At 45.3% G+C, this 15,137-nt stretch overlaps 2 protein-coding genes and 1 long non-coding RNA gene across 3 annotated transcripts in view; 1 reads left to right on the top strand and 2 right to left on the bottom strand.

Moving 5' to 3' along the window:
* F5 (coagulation factor V) overlaps positions 1-620 on the bottom strand; it is a 69,997-nt gene extending 69,377 nt beyond the window's left edge. Inside the window, exon 1 of the mRNA XM_021198636.2 lies at positions 134-620. Within this exon, the coding sequence (XP_021054295.1) occupies positions 134-291 (158 nt within the window). The 5' untranslated portion in view covers positions 292-620. The remainder of the gene's footprint in view (positions 1-133) is intronic.
* LOC115064048 lies at positions 60-3,468 on the top strand. Its single transcript, XR_003843908.1, has 3 exons — positions 60-395; positions 2,289-2,845; positions 2,930-3,468. It is a non-coding gene; the product is annotated as an uncharacterized LOC115064048 (long non-coding RNA).
* Positions 2,794-15,137, bottom strand: part of Selp (selectin P) — a 34,797-nt gene continuing 22,453 nt past the window's right edge. Inside the window, exons 9-16 of the mRNA XM_021198635.2 lie at positions 13,131-13,316; positions 10,261-10,446; positions 8,902-9,111; positions 7,704-7,889; positions 6,780-6,899; positions 4,679-4,709; positions 3,529-3,584; positions 2,794-3,034 (exon numbers count right to left, since the gene is read on the bottom strand). Of these exons, the coding sequence (XP_021054294.1) occupies positions 3,530-3,584; positions 4,679-4,709; positions 6,780-6,899; positions 7,704-7,889; positions 8,902-9,111; positions 10,261-10,446; positions 13,131-13,316 (974 nt within the window). The 3' untranslated portion in view covers positions 2,794-3,034; position 3,529. The remainder of the gene's footprint in view (positions 3,035-3,528; positions 3,585-4,678; positions 4,710-6,779; positions 6,900-7,703; positions 7,890-8,901; positions 9,112-10,260; positions 10,447-13,130; positions 13,317-15,137) is intronic.

Raw genomic sequence — 15,137 nt, 5'->3', positions numbered from 1 at the left:
CCCTCCCTTCCTCCCTCCCTCCTTCTCTCTCCTCCTCCTCCTCCCAGCCCACCCCCACCCCTAAATTTTAACCTTGCAGTTATAATAGATTTTCTTCCTTGGAGAAGCCCACCGGGATTTCACCCCGAGTTACCTTGGATCTGTGGGCTCAGGATGATAGTTCCAGAGGATCCCCTGAGCAGCCACATAGAACTGCCTTACCCGCGCGGCCTCTGCCTGGTGGCTGCCCCAGCCCGCCCAGCGGGTGCCCAGAACCACCAGGAGGAAGAAGCGCGGGCAGACTGGGAGCATGGCCCTTGTCCTGCCGCGCGCTGCCAACGCCGACAGTGTTCAGTGCTCTGTCCCTTTTGCGTGCTGTCCTGGCTCCCTGGAGGACTAAGAAGCTGCAGGGCACAGTGAGTGTCCCTGTCCCCTGTGGTGGCTGTCTCACCCTACCTCCCTCTATGCCTAGGGTAGGCAGGGGCTTGTTGAGGTCACTCCCCCCTGTGGCCACAGGCATTTATTAGAGAGAATGCCAGACAAGGAATTTAGAGGGAAAGGAAGGGCAAGCCTGCTGGAGGTTAGGGCTCAGGAGCAGTGCCCAAGGCTCTCCGCCCCATCACAAAGCAGCATTTCCCCCACTTCACCGTAGGTGGGAGCAGCAATCCCACTTAACCTGCGCGGGTGGAGGGGGGGATGGGGTAGGGGGGTCAAAGTTTAGGTTTGTCAGCTGATTTCTGCAAGGCTCAGTAAGACCCAACATCCATCCGCAGATCCCAGGAAAATGGCACTGCGCCTTAACTAGGAACAGAAAGCAGTCCCAGGACAAGTCCACCAACAGGTTAGCAGTCTGAGTCGCTTAGGACAGACCACTCGTAAGGGCTTGTCACCAGCTCAAGTGTAGCAGAGAACGGGGATTAGAGAATTCCTTTGAGATAGTCAGTAGCTGTGTGGTCTAGGACCAACTACATCTCTAGAGTACTTTTGACATCTGTAAAATAAGGATGGCAATTCTAACTTTCCTTGATCTGATTATTGGGAGGGGACAAACTGTTGTAAACTGGACGGTCCCCAGGGCCTAGGCGGCTACAGTCTATGATCTGGTCTTTGCTCGTTCTCCTGTGTCATGGTTCCATGTTTTGAAGGATCCTTGGCATGGTGTTTTAGATTTTATTTTTCTGTTGGTGGCGAAACTGAGAATTATACCTGAATCAGCAGGATGGCCTGCCCTGAGTTCTCCAGAACCAGGCTTTCTGCTTCCAGCACATCCAGTAAATTGTGATCTGGTTCCATCCAGGTTCTGCAGCAGCCTCTCCCTTCCCCTCCCCTTCCCCCTCCCCTCCCCTCCCCTCCTCTCCCCTCCCCTTCCCCTCTCTTTTCCCTCCCCCAACTCCTTCTTCTGTTCCTTCCCAGATATTCTTCAGCCAGTTTAGAATGCCCCTTCTCGAGCCAGGCATGATGGCACAAGGGCCTGAAGCAGGAGAATGTGAGTTTGAGGACTGAGATCAGTCTAAGCTACTCAGAGAGACCCTGTAACAAAAAGTAACTAATCAGCAGCCGTGTGCATACAAAACTACACTAGGAAGAATGTTCACACAAATTTCCTTCCATCTCTGCTTCTCTGTTCTTTAAAGTCAGGATCTCTGCCATTGCCTCTGATTCTGGGTTCCAATTGACTTTTCTGTTTTATGAACTTAATCTGTTCAGATTATATACTCCTTTTGATAACCTTTTATTAGTTTTTCAAGATTCCCTTGTATCTGTAGCTAGATTATGATCTATTCCAGAGCAGGGATAACATCTTACACTCCTGATCCGCAGTTCCAGGGGTTTCCAAAATGCAAATTCTGACACAAGAGACATGGTTGAGACCTATGGTCCTATAATGCCTAGTGTCTGTTTGTCCATCTGTCTGTCTGTCTCTCCCCCCCCCCAAATTTGATGCTATTGACAGTGTATCTAAGAAAAAAAAAAGCAGCAAGTCCCTAAATTCCTTTCTTTCCTTTTCCCCCAAATCATTGCAACTTTTCCAAGGACAGCTTTACTGTCCTTGCTTGCTTATCTGCGTATGTGTCCAGGCTACATGGTGACCAATGGATCTCATTACTGCTCAGCAAAGCAACTGCAGTGTTTGACTCCTTGATGTTTGCATCAATTACAGACAAGCCATATGTAATTTTCAGTGACTTATTTATTAAATATGTGCATTAAATTATATAAAAAACAATACCTGTTCTTCCCTGCAGAACAGTAATTGCAAAGAGGACCTTTTCTGCTCCTCTGACTTTTGTTTTTTATCTTGTGGACAGGGGACATATGACATACATTTGTGCGTTCACTGGAAGGCCCAGCTGTCATTTGGAGGATTGTAACTGTGACCACATTGGTGGTAGACAAAGTGCTATATACGGACCTTGTTGAACAAAACACGAAGAGCTTGATATTTGGGGAAGTCAAATTATACATCCAAACAATGGCCTTTGGGTGCTTTGGTGGAGGAAAGTCTGCAGTCAGATGTGGCATCCTGGCTCTGTTCCAGATCTTCTGTGACCCCCTAGTACCATCTGGAGGTTTCTGTGAAAGTCCCAGCAGCAGAGGTGTAAACAACCTCATGGATATGAAACAAGGAAGACCCAGGAGATTTTAAAGCAGGCATCCCCTTAAACTAGAGGTCTGCCTTCCACCAACATTGCAACTCTTCAATCCCAAGAGAAAGACCTTCGGTTTTCCAGAGCCTGGTCAACTGGCGAGGCAGATGCTCCAGTGCCTTGGACTAAATCCGATTTTCAGCAACAACAAAGTAACAACAAGCCACAGACCAGAGCAGAAACATTTGCTCCTGGTTCTGTGGCTGAGCTGGAGGAAGGTGAGGGGCGGAGCAGGAAGGGGTGGGTGGAGAGGTGGGAAAGTGCATAGTCCCTTCGCTAGGTTCCCGTCTAATTTACTACAGAGAGCCTCAGCAAATGCCGTGGAGTTACAGTCAAGTGTGACAGGAAACTTGACATCTGCATGTGGAATCCTGAGAAATCAAATGATACATCGGGAGACCTGGTCTCTGAAAAAGAAACAAACTAATTAAATGACTGGTTCCTTAAAAGATAAAGAAATCTCTCACTGTGCACACCCCCTGACGTCTGAGACAGTTGCCTCTTTCTGGGTTCTACAGTCTACCAGCAGGAAAGGGGGTTTTTCACTGTACTGTTTGAAAAGATGCCTTCAGATGGTTTCTGTTCGGGTAGTACAGGGGATTTTGAGGCAAGCCCACACTGTCAACTTCACTTCGTTAGCAACAACGGGATCTCACACATCCTGGAACAGGCTATGTGCTGCTAGACCTCACATCTGGGCGGGAATGGAAATCCTGGGATAAATTCCATTGCCCCCTCTCTGTTACATGTACTTGTTGCCAATACAATTTTACCATAGCTTAACATTCTAGTACATGCTTAAAAATCAATACATATGATGTACAGAAAATTCAAGACTGGTCTTCCTGCCTTTTCACCTACTGTTCTATTTTCTTCAAAGCTATCCTCATAGGGAACTCACCTTAAGGGGTTGGGTCATATGCAGCGTTAGTGAAGACTCCATATGTTCCTAGATGGCTGAAGAACAGAAACACAAAGATGATCTGCCATGAAATAAAAGCCAGTCCTCCCATCAGCCAGCTCATGGTAGCTTCAGAAACAACAGACTGCCCCCTGCCCTGGAATCCTGCCTATTATAATAAGAAAAGCAAACGGGAAAGAAAGTTTCAAGGTGGCACTCGGAGCTCTGGTAATTTGGTTTGCACTTTACACTCACATACTCACATACTAGGAATGGAACCTAGAACCCTAGTGCATGCTGGTCCAGTGCTCTACCACCAAGCCATGTCCACAGTCCTGCCCACACTATTGTTTTCTATAAGGGGTTGCAGCCGCTTCTTCTTAAGAAGACAGAGTTACAAAGTTCTGAGCCTTGATAACTGATGCTTGAGGGAGGGTTTTGGCAAAACGATAGTACTGCCCCCTAGGGGTGGTTTTTGGATTTTCATGCTGAAGATGAGGACAGAGGTCGGGAACTTTACTACCCCAAACCATAGGAGATACAAAAGGATTGTCCTAGATCCCGTGTTGCTTTGAACAGCACTATTCAGGCTTGAAGACTGCCTGGAACTTAATTGTCTCACATAGAAGAACTAAGTGGGTTTCTCATCTTTTAAGATGTCATTGTTCTGTGAATGGCACTAATACAATATTTTTTTTTTCCAGTAGACAAACCAGTGTCTCTTCCTGAGCCATGGAGATTTACAAACTTGCAATGGTCTCCAAACATTTACTAGTGTAGCACCCGGGTTCTAGCGTGTCGTTTCTATTATAAATCACTTGACACTTTATTTCTTTTTTATACTACAACGAGGGTATCTATTGATTGTTTTTAACCAGTGAGGTGATGAAGTGTGCTCACACAGCAAACCCATAGAGAGAAAGATGAGTGAAAAGTGGGGGGTGGGGACTCGGGCGCCTGAAAATACTGATTTTTAAAACACTATGTCTAGCTGACATATATTAACCTCATGCTCTTTCTCAGGACAGGGAAGACATGGCAGGAGCTTTATTACAGAGAGGAGGAAGCAGCACACACGTTCCCTCTGACATAGCAAATTAGAAAGACAGACGGAGAAAATCTGATCTTGCGCAGAGCCCTTCCAGCTTACCTGTGAGGGTTCAAGGGGCATTTTCCATCATCTGAAATAAAGAGAATGAAAGAAAACAGTGAGGGGAAAGGTCACCATGGCCGGGAATGATCGAGGAAAGCTAGAAGACTTGTTTCCACATAAGTTTGTTATGAGCAGAGTACAAGGAACCGTCTGACCTGAAAGGTGGGCGGGACTTGTTTTAGGCTAAATTGAGAATACTATAATATTCAAATCCAGACTTCTCTTACCTTTTTTTTTTTTTTTTTAACTTTCTACAAAACCAAACCAAACAACCTTGACCTCGTGTCTCTGAGGTCTCCAGCCATGGTCCGTGAGAGCTCTCTATTGCTGCCTCCGGGTTTTTATTTCCTTGATCCTCACCTGGCATGCTAGTTTTATAAGTCAACCCATAATAACTCTACAGGGGGTGCTTTCATTTTACCCTCTCCCGTAACATAGGTGATCAGGGTCCTCTGTCTTAATCCAAACAGCAGACTCTGATAGCGAAATCTTTAGCCATGGCTACAGCACTGACCTATAACTTGACAATAGACGATTTTAACACCAGAAACTAGATTGGGATATGCCCAGGAAATGCCACCATCCCACAACACATAGATTTATTTATTCAGAGATTGAGAACAATGGGAGGCTACTGAAGTTTTTAATAACCTTGAATCTGTCTGAGAACTGAAGAAACGACGTGGCAGTGGTTTGTAGAGTCAGTAGACTGGTGGAGGGGGAAGCAGGAGGGAATAATGCAATCCTGATGTGATCCTGGAGATTAAGGCTTAGCTCCGAAGAACCCTCCCTTTGCCTTCTTCTGGAACTGGGTAAGCAGTGCACTTTCTTTTTTTTTCTTTTTTCTTTTTTTTTTAAATTTCAAGCTTACTTTATTAAGCAGCATATAAGAAACAATAGCTTTAAAGTTAAATATTGTTGTGGCTGTGGAGTTTCATTACACTTTCATGGAGGGATTCTTCATAACTATTTGGCACAGCTCTCCCTTCAGCAAGACATCACCCATTGCTCTCACCAGGAGACTGTGCACAGGAGTGTTGAAGAAACACACTCAGTGCAAGGGTGGCTTTGTGTGGAGATGGATAAGAGGAGGGCACGGGACATTGCCAGCCACGAGCAGGTGAGGTTAGGTATTGTCCGCCTCAGTGGGATGGGAGGTCTGGGATCATTTAACACAGCCCGGTCCAGTTATCTGGGCTTGAGCATCAGCTGGTTCTCCATGCCCTACTTACTTTCTACAAGGAGGGACAGTTAGAGCCTCATCAGCTAATGGAGAAATGTTCGTGAAACCAGGGAGCTCCTGGGGAGGCTAAATGTCACAGCAGGTTGAGAAAGGATGTTTTCAAGTCTAAGAGCCAGGCTTTCCTTTTCTTTCATCCCAGACCTAAGCAGGCTGCTGAAATTCCCCTGCTGAGTCTTCCTCAGTTTGGTCATTCTCATGCTTAAAGCTTCACCAACCCACAAGTTTGCGGAGAAAATTATTAAGTATGTTTTCAGGACTCCACTGAAGCAGCCTTTCTGGACTTTCTCTCTCTCTCTCTCTCTCTCTCTCCCTCTCCCTCTCTCCCTCCCTCTCTCCTCTCAGCTGAACTGCAGGTGGCTATCACTCGAGGGGAGTAAGGGAAAGGAACATGGCATGTTTACAGTTAACTTAGGTGGTTCCAGAAGCCCTTAGTTGCTCCAACAGAATTTTAAGAGAAGGCTTTGGAAAAATTATGTAGTGGTTGGTGTCATGGCACTGACTTAGTATGTAAAACACACACACACATGCATACACACATACACATACATACATACATACATATGCACACACATACATATGCACACACATACATACATATACACACATATATACACATATATACATATATACTCCCCATACCCCCACCCCCACATACAGGGAGAAACAGACAGAAAAATCTAGAATTTCCGTATTTTCATAAATTCCTACAGGTGATTTTGATGGACAGTCAGGGCTCAAGGTCACAAACCTCAGTCTTATTTTCTTTAACAAACTGTTTCTAAACAGAAACTACTGACTTTATCACTTCACTCCAACATTATGAGCAATAAAGAAGGTTCCTTAGTATTTATTTACCTTTCTTTCTGAGACGCTTTCTTAGCAGAGCCAGGAGTGTCCCGCCCACTGCCAGGCCTGTTGTAGAAGCCACTGCACCACCCAAATAAGTCAGAGCTTCCTGGATTGTCACTGTCCCTGCTAAAAGAATAAACACACGTGCAAAGTGTGAGTGTAGTATGCGCAGATCAGTCGCCCTTCCTGAGGAATCCCAAGGACTGGGACAGGGCTGCAAGCAGAATCCTCAAAGGCCCCACCAATGCCAAGACCCTGGCAGGAAAGATCTCAAAGTCAGAAATCCACTGCAGCAGAACAGGAAGCAGGGACCGATTGCATCCTAAGATTACATCCCAAGTACTTAGACTAATTTAGGTCAAAAATCGTGATTTCTAAAGTAGACAAGGCAAAGATTCCCTGAAAGGAATTCATTAGCAGATACAAAAAGCCTGTGCATGGTATTGGGTAAACGAAATGAAGGTTTGGGTAATTTCTCTTTCTCAGTTGAAGATGTGGATATGTAACAAAAATAGTCTTATACTGGCCAAGGACGGTGAGAAGTGAGGGATAGATGGATAGAGTATAACTGAAAGCCGAGGTGTTCTCAGAGGTAGATGGTAGTAAAGGTCTGAGATAGCAGACAAGGACTCTGTGTGAAAGAAGTGTCAATGTGCGCTAAGCTTATAAGAAGTGGGAACGTTAGTGTCACAAATCTAAACAATGACAAGGAATGGCAGGGATCCATGCAGGCACCAACTTTATCCCTAGGGCTCCCTTTTAAAGTGAAGGGACCCTTTGTGGCGAGGGGAGCCAGCAAAAGGAAGGCATTCTACCATGACAGATATGTGGTAAAGAAACGGGTTCTGTTTTCCAAATCAAGCTGGTGTTCTAAACCATGTTTTTTTTTTTTTTTTGTTTGTTTTGTTTTGTTTTAAACAAAAGCTGTACCTTGGCAGGTTGGCACAGTATCTGACCAGTGACCGTCTTCTCGGCAGGTTGCCCTCGCAGAGCCATTCAGTGATTGCCCCTCTGGGCACTGGAAGGCGCAGGTTGATCCATAGCTAAAGTTTCCCCAGGGACTGGAACAGTTCATTGCTATTGCTGTGTCCATGTGCAATTCGGAGCACTTGACGGCTGTGAGGGAGGATGAAGAATGTGTGAGAAGCAGAATGTGTGCTGAAGGGAGCATTGCGGTTTGCTTTGAGCCCAACTGGAATTTTCAATCGATGGAGTGGATGCGAAATGTCACGATGGAGGTCAGTCACACCCAAGAGTTACACACAGTAGCTCTTAAAATAACACCTTGCTGAAGCATCCACTGAAATAATACTAGCCAGAGAACAAGGATGGCCCATGGAATCACGTAATAAAGATCAGCAAATGGACTCTTCTTGCTTCCAAAAAGACTCCTTACAAAATTTGCCCTTCTCAAACACTATTGAATCTGTATCTATGTGTTATTATTGATGTGTTGTGAGTAATGGGCCATGCCAGCATGTGATTAACAAAATATTTATTTAGCATTCCCTACAGCTGGACACTAGAAGTTTGGAAGAAAGAGAAGTCACGATTCTCTCTAAACCATTTTTTAAAAAGTAGCTTCGGATAATTCTCTGTAAATGATGAATAGCAAATGAGCCTTGGGAAATCTGATTTAATCCAAATTAAGTGTTATAGAGCAGCCATGACATGTGTAAAGCCCAATGCTGTGCTTTGTGGGAGATCTCAAGACAAAGAAAGTTGAGGACTCCATGCTTTGTGGATAGTGTGGTAGGTCCTTAAGATGTCAGGGCTAACATCTTAGATCCAATCATGATGAAAACACTGCAGACTTATAACCATCACCTAATTAATAATGTCACAATTCATACTTCACAATTCAATGAGCTGGTTTTACATTTGCGCACTTTTAGCTCTGATACATGGAGACTTAAGTACCAGGGCACTTGGCAGGGGGTTGGGGAAGGGCAAAGTTGAAGCAGCTGCTGCCCACTTCGGCTTGGGATTGCTGGGGACTTCAGGGAGGAGTGGGTGCTTGCAGTGGTTCTCGGGGCTGGGTGGAATTTAAACAGGCAGATGCACACAATGACTAACTCAAGTACCCGCAGGAAGATAGCTCCAGAATTCCCTGCTCCTGCCTACTTACCTCTGCACATGGGGGTCACTGTTGTCCATTGTCCTGAAGCCCTGCAGCGGAGCAAGTTGGCTCCCCTGAGTGTAAATCCAGTTTTGCACCCAAAGTAACACGTGGTGTTCGGACCAAAGCTTCCCAGGTGGTGTTGGCAGGACATTGTGCCCTGTCCAGGAGTCGTGAGGGCGGGGCATCGGACTGCTGGGGCAGGAAATGATGTTACACCTGTCATGAGAAAAATAGTTTAATTTAAAATATTTGCATGTTTGTGGGCAAAAGGATCATATCTGAATTAATGCTGTCATAAAATAACTGCCACTCACTTCTCCTGTAATAAGATATCTCTATCAACTTATACAAGAAAGCTCTGAAGATCTATTAATCTCAGGTATGGAAAATGAGACGAGGGAAATTACTTAAGGGCTGAAAAGATGGCTTGCTGGGTGAGAGCACTTGTTTTGAAAGCAAGAGGACCTCAACTCAATGCACAATGTAGAAGCCAAAGATGATGGCGTGTGCACCTAAAACCCTAGCATTGGCAGGCAGAGACAGCTAGAGCCTGGGAACTTGATGGCCAATCATCCTAGCCAAAAAGGTGAGCTTCCGGCTCAGAGAGACCTTGTCTCAGAAAATAAGGTAGGAAGTGAGGAAGAGAGGAAGACACTTGATGGCTTCCTCTGGCCTATGCATGTATGCACACAGGCACTCACACCTGCCCACATATGTGTATACACACTACATACAAATAAAAAATAGTATTAAAAAGTGCCCATGAAAAGTCATTATCCTGGCTATAAGAAGAAGCAGGCAGAGTCCACATTACTAATAGTCTTTAAAAGGCATCAGCAGGAGAGCTGCCCCAGAGATCAAGCAGCTCAACAGAAAGCCACACTAAATGCAGACAAACGCCAGAGCGCTCCAGCTTTGTTGGGAGATGTATTACTCCATGGCCCAAGCTCAACATGAAAGATGAGATAGAAGCAATGTCCCTGCTTGGCTGCAAAACTGCAATGTGCTCAGGTGCAGATGTGTCATCGCTCTGCACTCTGCATCTTGATTCCTTGTTTGAAGCAGCTGGGCCCATCACTGCCACCCAGCCTTCTCAGCAATGATGTACAAAGTACCACGATGCTCAACAGAGATCTTTGTGATAAATAGGCTTAAAAGACATGACATTATTTTCTTCATAAAACTAGAGGCATCTTTTATTCCTGATCAGAAAAGTTCTGTCACATCTTCGAGGGTCCTAAATCCTACAACTGTGTTGACTGTGTTAATAGTGTGATGTGTACTTGTCACATAAAGGAGCATTCTGTTAGCGTCATGGAAGAACACCTCCAAGCTCCCCCTCCCCCTCCCCTGGCATGTCGTTACCTTTGCAGGTTGGCGGAGGCGCTGACCATCTTCCAGACACTGTGCATTCCACATTTTCAGATCCCAGTAGCTCAAAGTCGTCCTTGCAGGAGAAGTGACAGATAGAGCCAACACCGAACTCTCCATGGATGTGAGAACAATCCAGGTTGCCTTGCTCTGGGGCGAAGATTCCTGGACACTTGATGGCTGGAGTATCAAGTGAGAAAGTCCCGATATTAATGCTCTCTCAGACATTCTGTATTTCACAAAGTTTATTCCATAGTTGACAGTTATTGACTACTGGTTGTATCTCGGGCATTTTAAGCTGATTCTGTATTTGCCTCGGACAGGAAACTAACATCTAAAGCTCACAATGCCCTGTTTTCTTCCCATTTCTGATTATGAAATCTCACCCACTCTCCAGGATGCAAGCCCACCACACCCTCTCTGATGCTGTTGGCAGTCACCACCACAGGCTGAGTGGCTTTCCCTGATTTCATCGGCTTATTGTTGGAACTCATACACTGTCACGCCACACATTGCACCTCCATTAACTTACCGTATGTAACCTGCTGCATGTTAAGCTTCTAAAACCCCCAACCACTCACTTTGTCAAACATGATTCCCATTATAGGGCTCTCAGGGGGTGGAGATGGTGTTCAGCGAGCACTTGTCAGCAAGCTCAACAGATGGGTTGCTAATTGGCTCACGACAATTTCCCCTTAGATTGTCCCAGTAAACGGTTGAAGATACAGATATCGCTGAGATTTATAGCTCTTTTTCATCATCAAATTACCTGACATATGAATACCATGTATCAGTAAGTATTTATAACCTGACGGCTGTTGTTTCTTCAAAATCCAATGCCATTCCAAAGGTAATGCCAAGTTTATTTTGCCTAGCCACTTTGATTCTTAAGACCCTTTAACTTTTTCTTAAGTCGCCTCACGAAAAACTGGGGTATTTACTCAGTGTTTGTAGTAACAGGCTGTTTGTGGGTGTTTTACAGATCCTTGCATTAATCTGTTAAAATAATCAAAGTAAAGAAGGAAAATAGATGTGAGCCATCCCAGGGTCCTGGGGCACATGTTCCCGGTGTCTCAGAATCTGCATTTGCATAAGCAGACAAAGCAAAAGGATGGAGCTGGAGGTCTCTGTTTCCTAAGAAGATTGAGCAGAGCATCAGGGGCTGAGCCCAGTGGCCAGACATGATCTCCAGAGGAACAGTGAGTGAGGAGCCTTGTCCACGATGAGGACGGCAATGGTATGTGTCCTGGAAGTGATGGACAGGTGGGGACAGGAGGGACACAGCAACTGCACATAAGTAACCCAGCTCACAGACAGCATCATGAAAAGCAGAAGTGTCTAAGTCATTGCCAGGCTGATGGGGAAGATTCCATGTCCTCTGAGGAGCCAGGGCGGGAGGAGACAGGACAACAGAGGCAGACCCCAAGTCCCAAGGGGCCCAGAGAACCAGGCTTATTACCACAACGGAAATACTTGTAGAAACATAGCCCTCTCACACCAAATGGAAACCCTGCTGCACAGTGAAAAGAGAAGCTGGGTCCCTTCTGGGGTTCTCAAAAAACATTGTATGATAACTAGGGTTTCTAGGGGCCAAAATGTTAATGATTGGTTGGAAAATGAAAAGGAATAAGTTCCCTAAATATGCCATATAAATGTAGGTAGTGAAACAAGAGCAGAGATAGAAATACCTTTAAAATTAGGGTTGGGAAGCTCACAGGGAGGAGGAGGAGGAACAGAAGGAGGAACAGGAGGAAGAGAAAGGGGGAAGGAGGCACATGCTTCCTCCTGAGGAGAAAAGGAGACTGGGAGGGAATGAAGGGAAGTGGCCTGTGAGATCACAGGTTAGCAACCAAGTTGGCTGCATGAAAGATTTACAAGTTTAACGGAATATGTAAATGGAATTTGATTTCTTTTGACCTTAAAATACAATCTGGAGAATATAGCAAATGAGCATGTTCCTAGGATAAATGAGATAAAGGGTGAGAGATAAAGAAACAAGCAGCAAACACAGGTATAAACTCTCTCTCCTCACACGGCCTGGGTTCCTTGAGGCTTGTAGTGTATCTTTTTGACAGCGGGTGGTAACCTTTGTGCCCTTTAGTATAGCACCTATCAGTGTAGGGTTGAATGAATGATATTTTAGCTGTCTTTCCCAAAAACTTTTAACATATATGTAAAGGCATAGTCTCTTATCTGATCACTGGTCACATTTCTAAGGCCTGTTTCAGAATTTACCCCTGCAGTCTGTACTTGGATCCAGGATTTAGAAGCATTGCCACTAGGTGGCAGTATGGTTTGCTAGAAACACACTGTTCAACCATTCTGCCCTTGCAATGTGCCTATTGGCAGCTACTCATGCTCTTAATGTCCTGTTTTCTTCATCTTTCAGGAGGAGATAACAATAGCTTCTTCAGAGGTGGTTTGTGTAGACTGAATATGAAAATCTATGTGAAGGGATGCTCTCTTTATTACTAACTGACTACATCGAACACTAAATAGGAACAGTGACCCCTTTGAAACCAAACAGGAGCTGTAAATTAACAAACACAGTGCTGTTTTAGAGCATGTGACATGTTAGTAGCATAAGCAATACATTGTGCCTGCTAGGTGCTACCAGGAAGCTAAAGACAGGGGAGGCCCACCCTGTTTTTTAAGGATTCCATTAGTTTACACTGTCAGCATGTTGCAAAGGCATTGTTAAGTGTGAAGTGCTTTACTCAATTTTGAAGAAAGGTTATTTGGAAAGAAAGAGATTTTTGGTCTAGATCCTCACTCCTGTTGTTTACATATGAGATAGGAAGGTATTTCTTTCCTCTCTGGTGGTGTCTGAGAAGTCACAAGGAAGGACAGACCCATGTGCCTACCTTCACACGTGGGAGGGGTGCCCGTCCAGTGTCCAGATGGAGAACAGTCCAATCTTTCTGGTCCAGATAGATAAAATCCTTCATCGCACGTGAACTGGCATGTGGATTTGTAGGTGGAATCCCCAAGAGGCTGGACACAGGTCATGGATCCATTCTCAGGACTGAGCAAAGGGGTGCACGACACAGCTGCAGTGAGGGGGACAGAGGGGGGGTGGGCTTATGTTAGATCTCAGCATTTTCAAACTCCTCCCCCAGCCCCTGTGTGACTGCTTTCTGTCTTTCTCTACATTTAGCTAAAGGTGGTCATTTTCTGGCTTTTTATCTTTAAGGCATCAGGGAGCAGGGATGTGGGTGACAGCTACAGCTTACAGTTGACTGTCGTTCTGAGATCTCACGCACTCAGGGTTTCAGAAGTGATTGTAAAAGGGACTTGGTACCCTTTAGAGAGATAATGACATGCTATACATTGGATGCCCCTAGACCTCAGGGAAAGTTGCTCCCTTAATGTCCTCTTGAGAAACAAACCGAATGATGTTTCCAGCAAACAATGCCAAGAACTTAGAGGTGAAAGTGGGGGTGATTTCTTTCTCTTTCCCAGCCAGTGCTTAGAGAATCTAGGTCTACGCCCCGGCTTATACTATGCACAGTGACCCCTTTGCAGCCGTGGCTGCTTTATTTTCAATATATGAAAAACTGTAACTCTTGCCTCATAGAACTTTTTATCTATATAGCAAGTCACACTTAGGCCACACTCAAAGATTAAATGTAAAAGGTAATAAAGTGGGTACATATTTCATTGGTTGTCTGTAAATGACAATTTTCACCACTTCCCAGAAGTCTCAACCTACAGGACCAGGCATAAATGACCTGCCAAGGTCAGTTTCCAGTAATAAAGAAATCAGGTCTCACAGTTATTTGGCAGCATATATAAACATAAGTATGAGGTACTTGGAGATTGGCTTGGGTTGGGACTGACAGTTTATGACTTTGGACAAGTCACTTAACCTCTCTGAATCTTGATATCTTAACGACTTAGTCAGATCAAGAGTGAATAGATTCTCAGTGCCAATGTCAGTAGTTGTCAAGATGGACATCTCTCGAGGTACCTTGTGGTACCTTCCTGCCTTAACCACATGTGGGTATGTCACTTGATGCAATGAAGCCCAGATGAGTCATGGTGACACTTGGAAGGGAAGCGCTAAGTGTAAACACAGTCTTGGGGGTACTTCTGCTCCTTGCCTTGGTTATGCAGTATGTGGCTTTAAATCAGAGGACGTGGGGCAGCAGTCCTCGGTCGGCTAACTCAAAGGCTTGCTGTTTTCAGGTGCTGTCTGCACCCTTCTTGTCCCTTCATTCCATACCCTCCCTGGCAGTAGTCCTCTCAATCTAATCAATTTATACAGAGACCGAGATACTGTCCGCCATTTGCAAAGTCTTCCTGAGTGTGTGTGTGTGTGTGTGTGTGTGTGTGTGTGAGAGAGAGAGAGAGAGAGAGAGAGAGACAGAGACAGAGACAGAGACAGAGACAGAGAGACAGAGAGAGAGAGATGGGGAGGGCTGTAAGCTGGAAATGCAGAGGGGAAAAGGGTGTGGGTCCTTGCTTTGGTGAAGTCATGGCAGAGTCATTTCCAGCTCTCTGGTGACTTTGCAAGGATGAGTGTAGAGGGCTGTGGGGACGGTGACAAGGAAAATGATCTGATAATGCTCTCTCCCTCGGAAGTGTCACAATAACTTGTGGATTTCAGGCCTCGTGGTACCTTCCTGCCTCAACCGCATGTGGGTATTTCACTTGATGCGCACCCAGTAAGAAGAGGAGAAAGTTCCCTCAGAGTAAACAAAGGGCTAAAAGCAGAAGGGAACTGGAAGGTCACAGGAAGCTGGGGTGAGTGGCAGGCCCTGGCAGTGAACCGTGGAGCAATGAGTAGCTTTCCTGGAAGGGTCTGATCCCCCTGATAACCCTGCTGAGGAATTCGGAGCTCTTTTTCAAAGCTGTATAGACTTCAGTGT

Source organism: Mus pahari, chromosome 5 (assembly GCF_900095145.1).
Source record: "Mus pahari chromosome 5, PAHARI_EIJ_v1.1, whole genome shotgun sequence".
Taxonomy (NCBI): Eukaryota; Metazoa; Chordata; class Mammalia; order Rodentia; family Muridae; genus Mus; species Mus pahari.
Note: the sequence above shows the minus strand (reverse complement) of the source record. Positions and strands in the feature narration are given on the sequence as shown.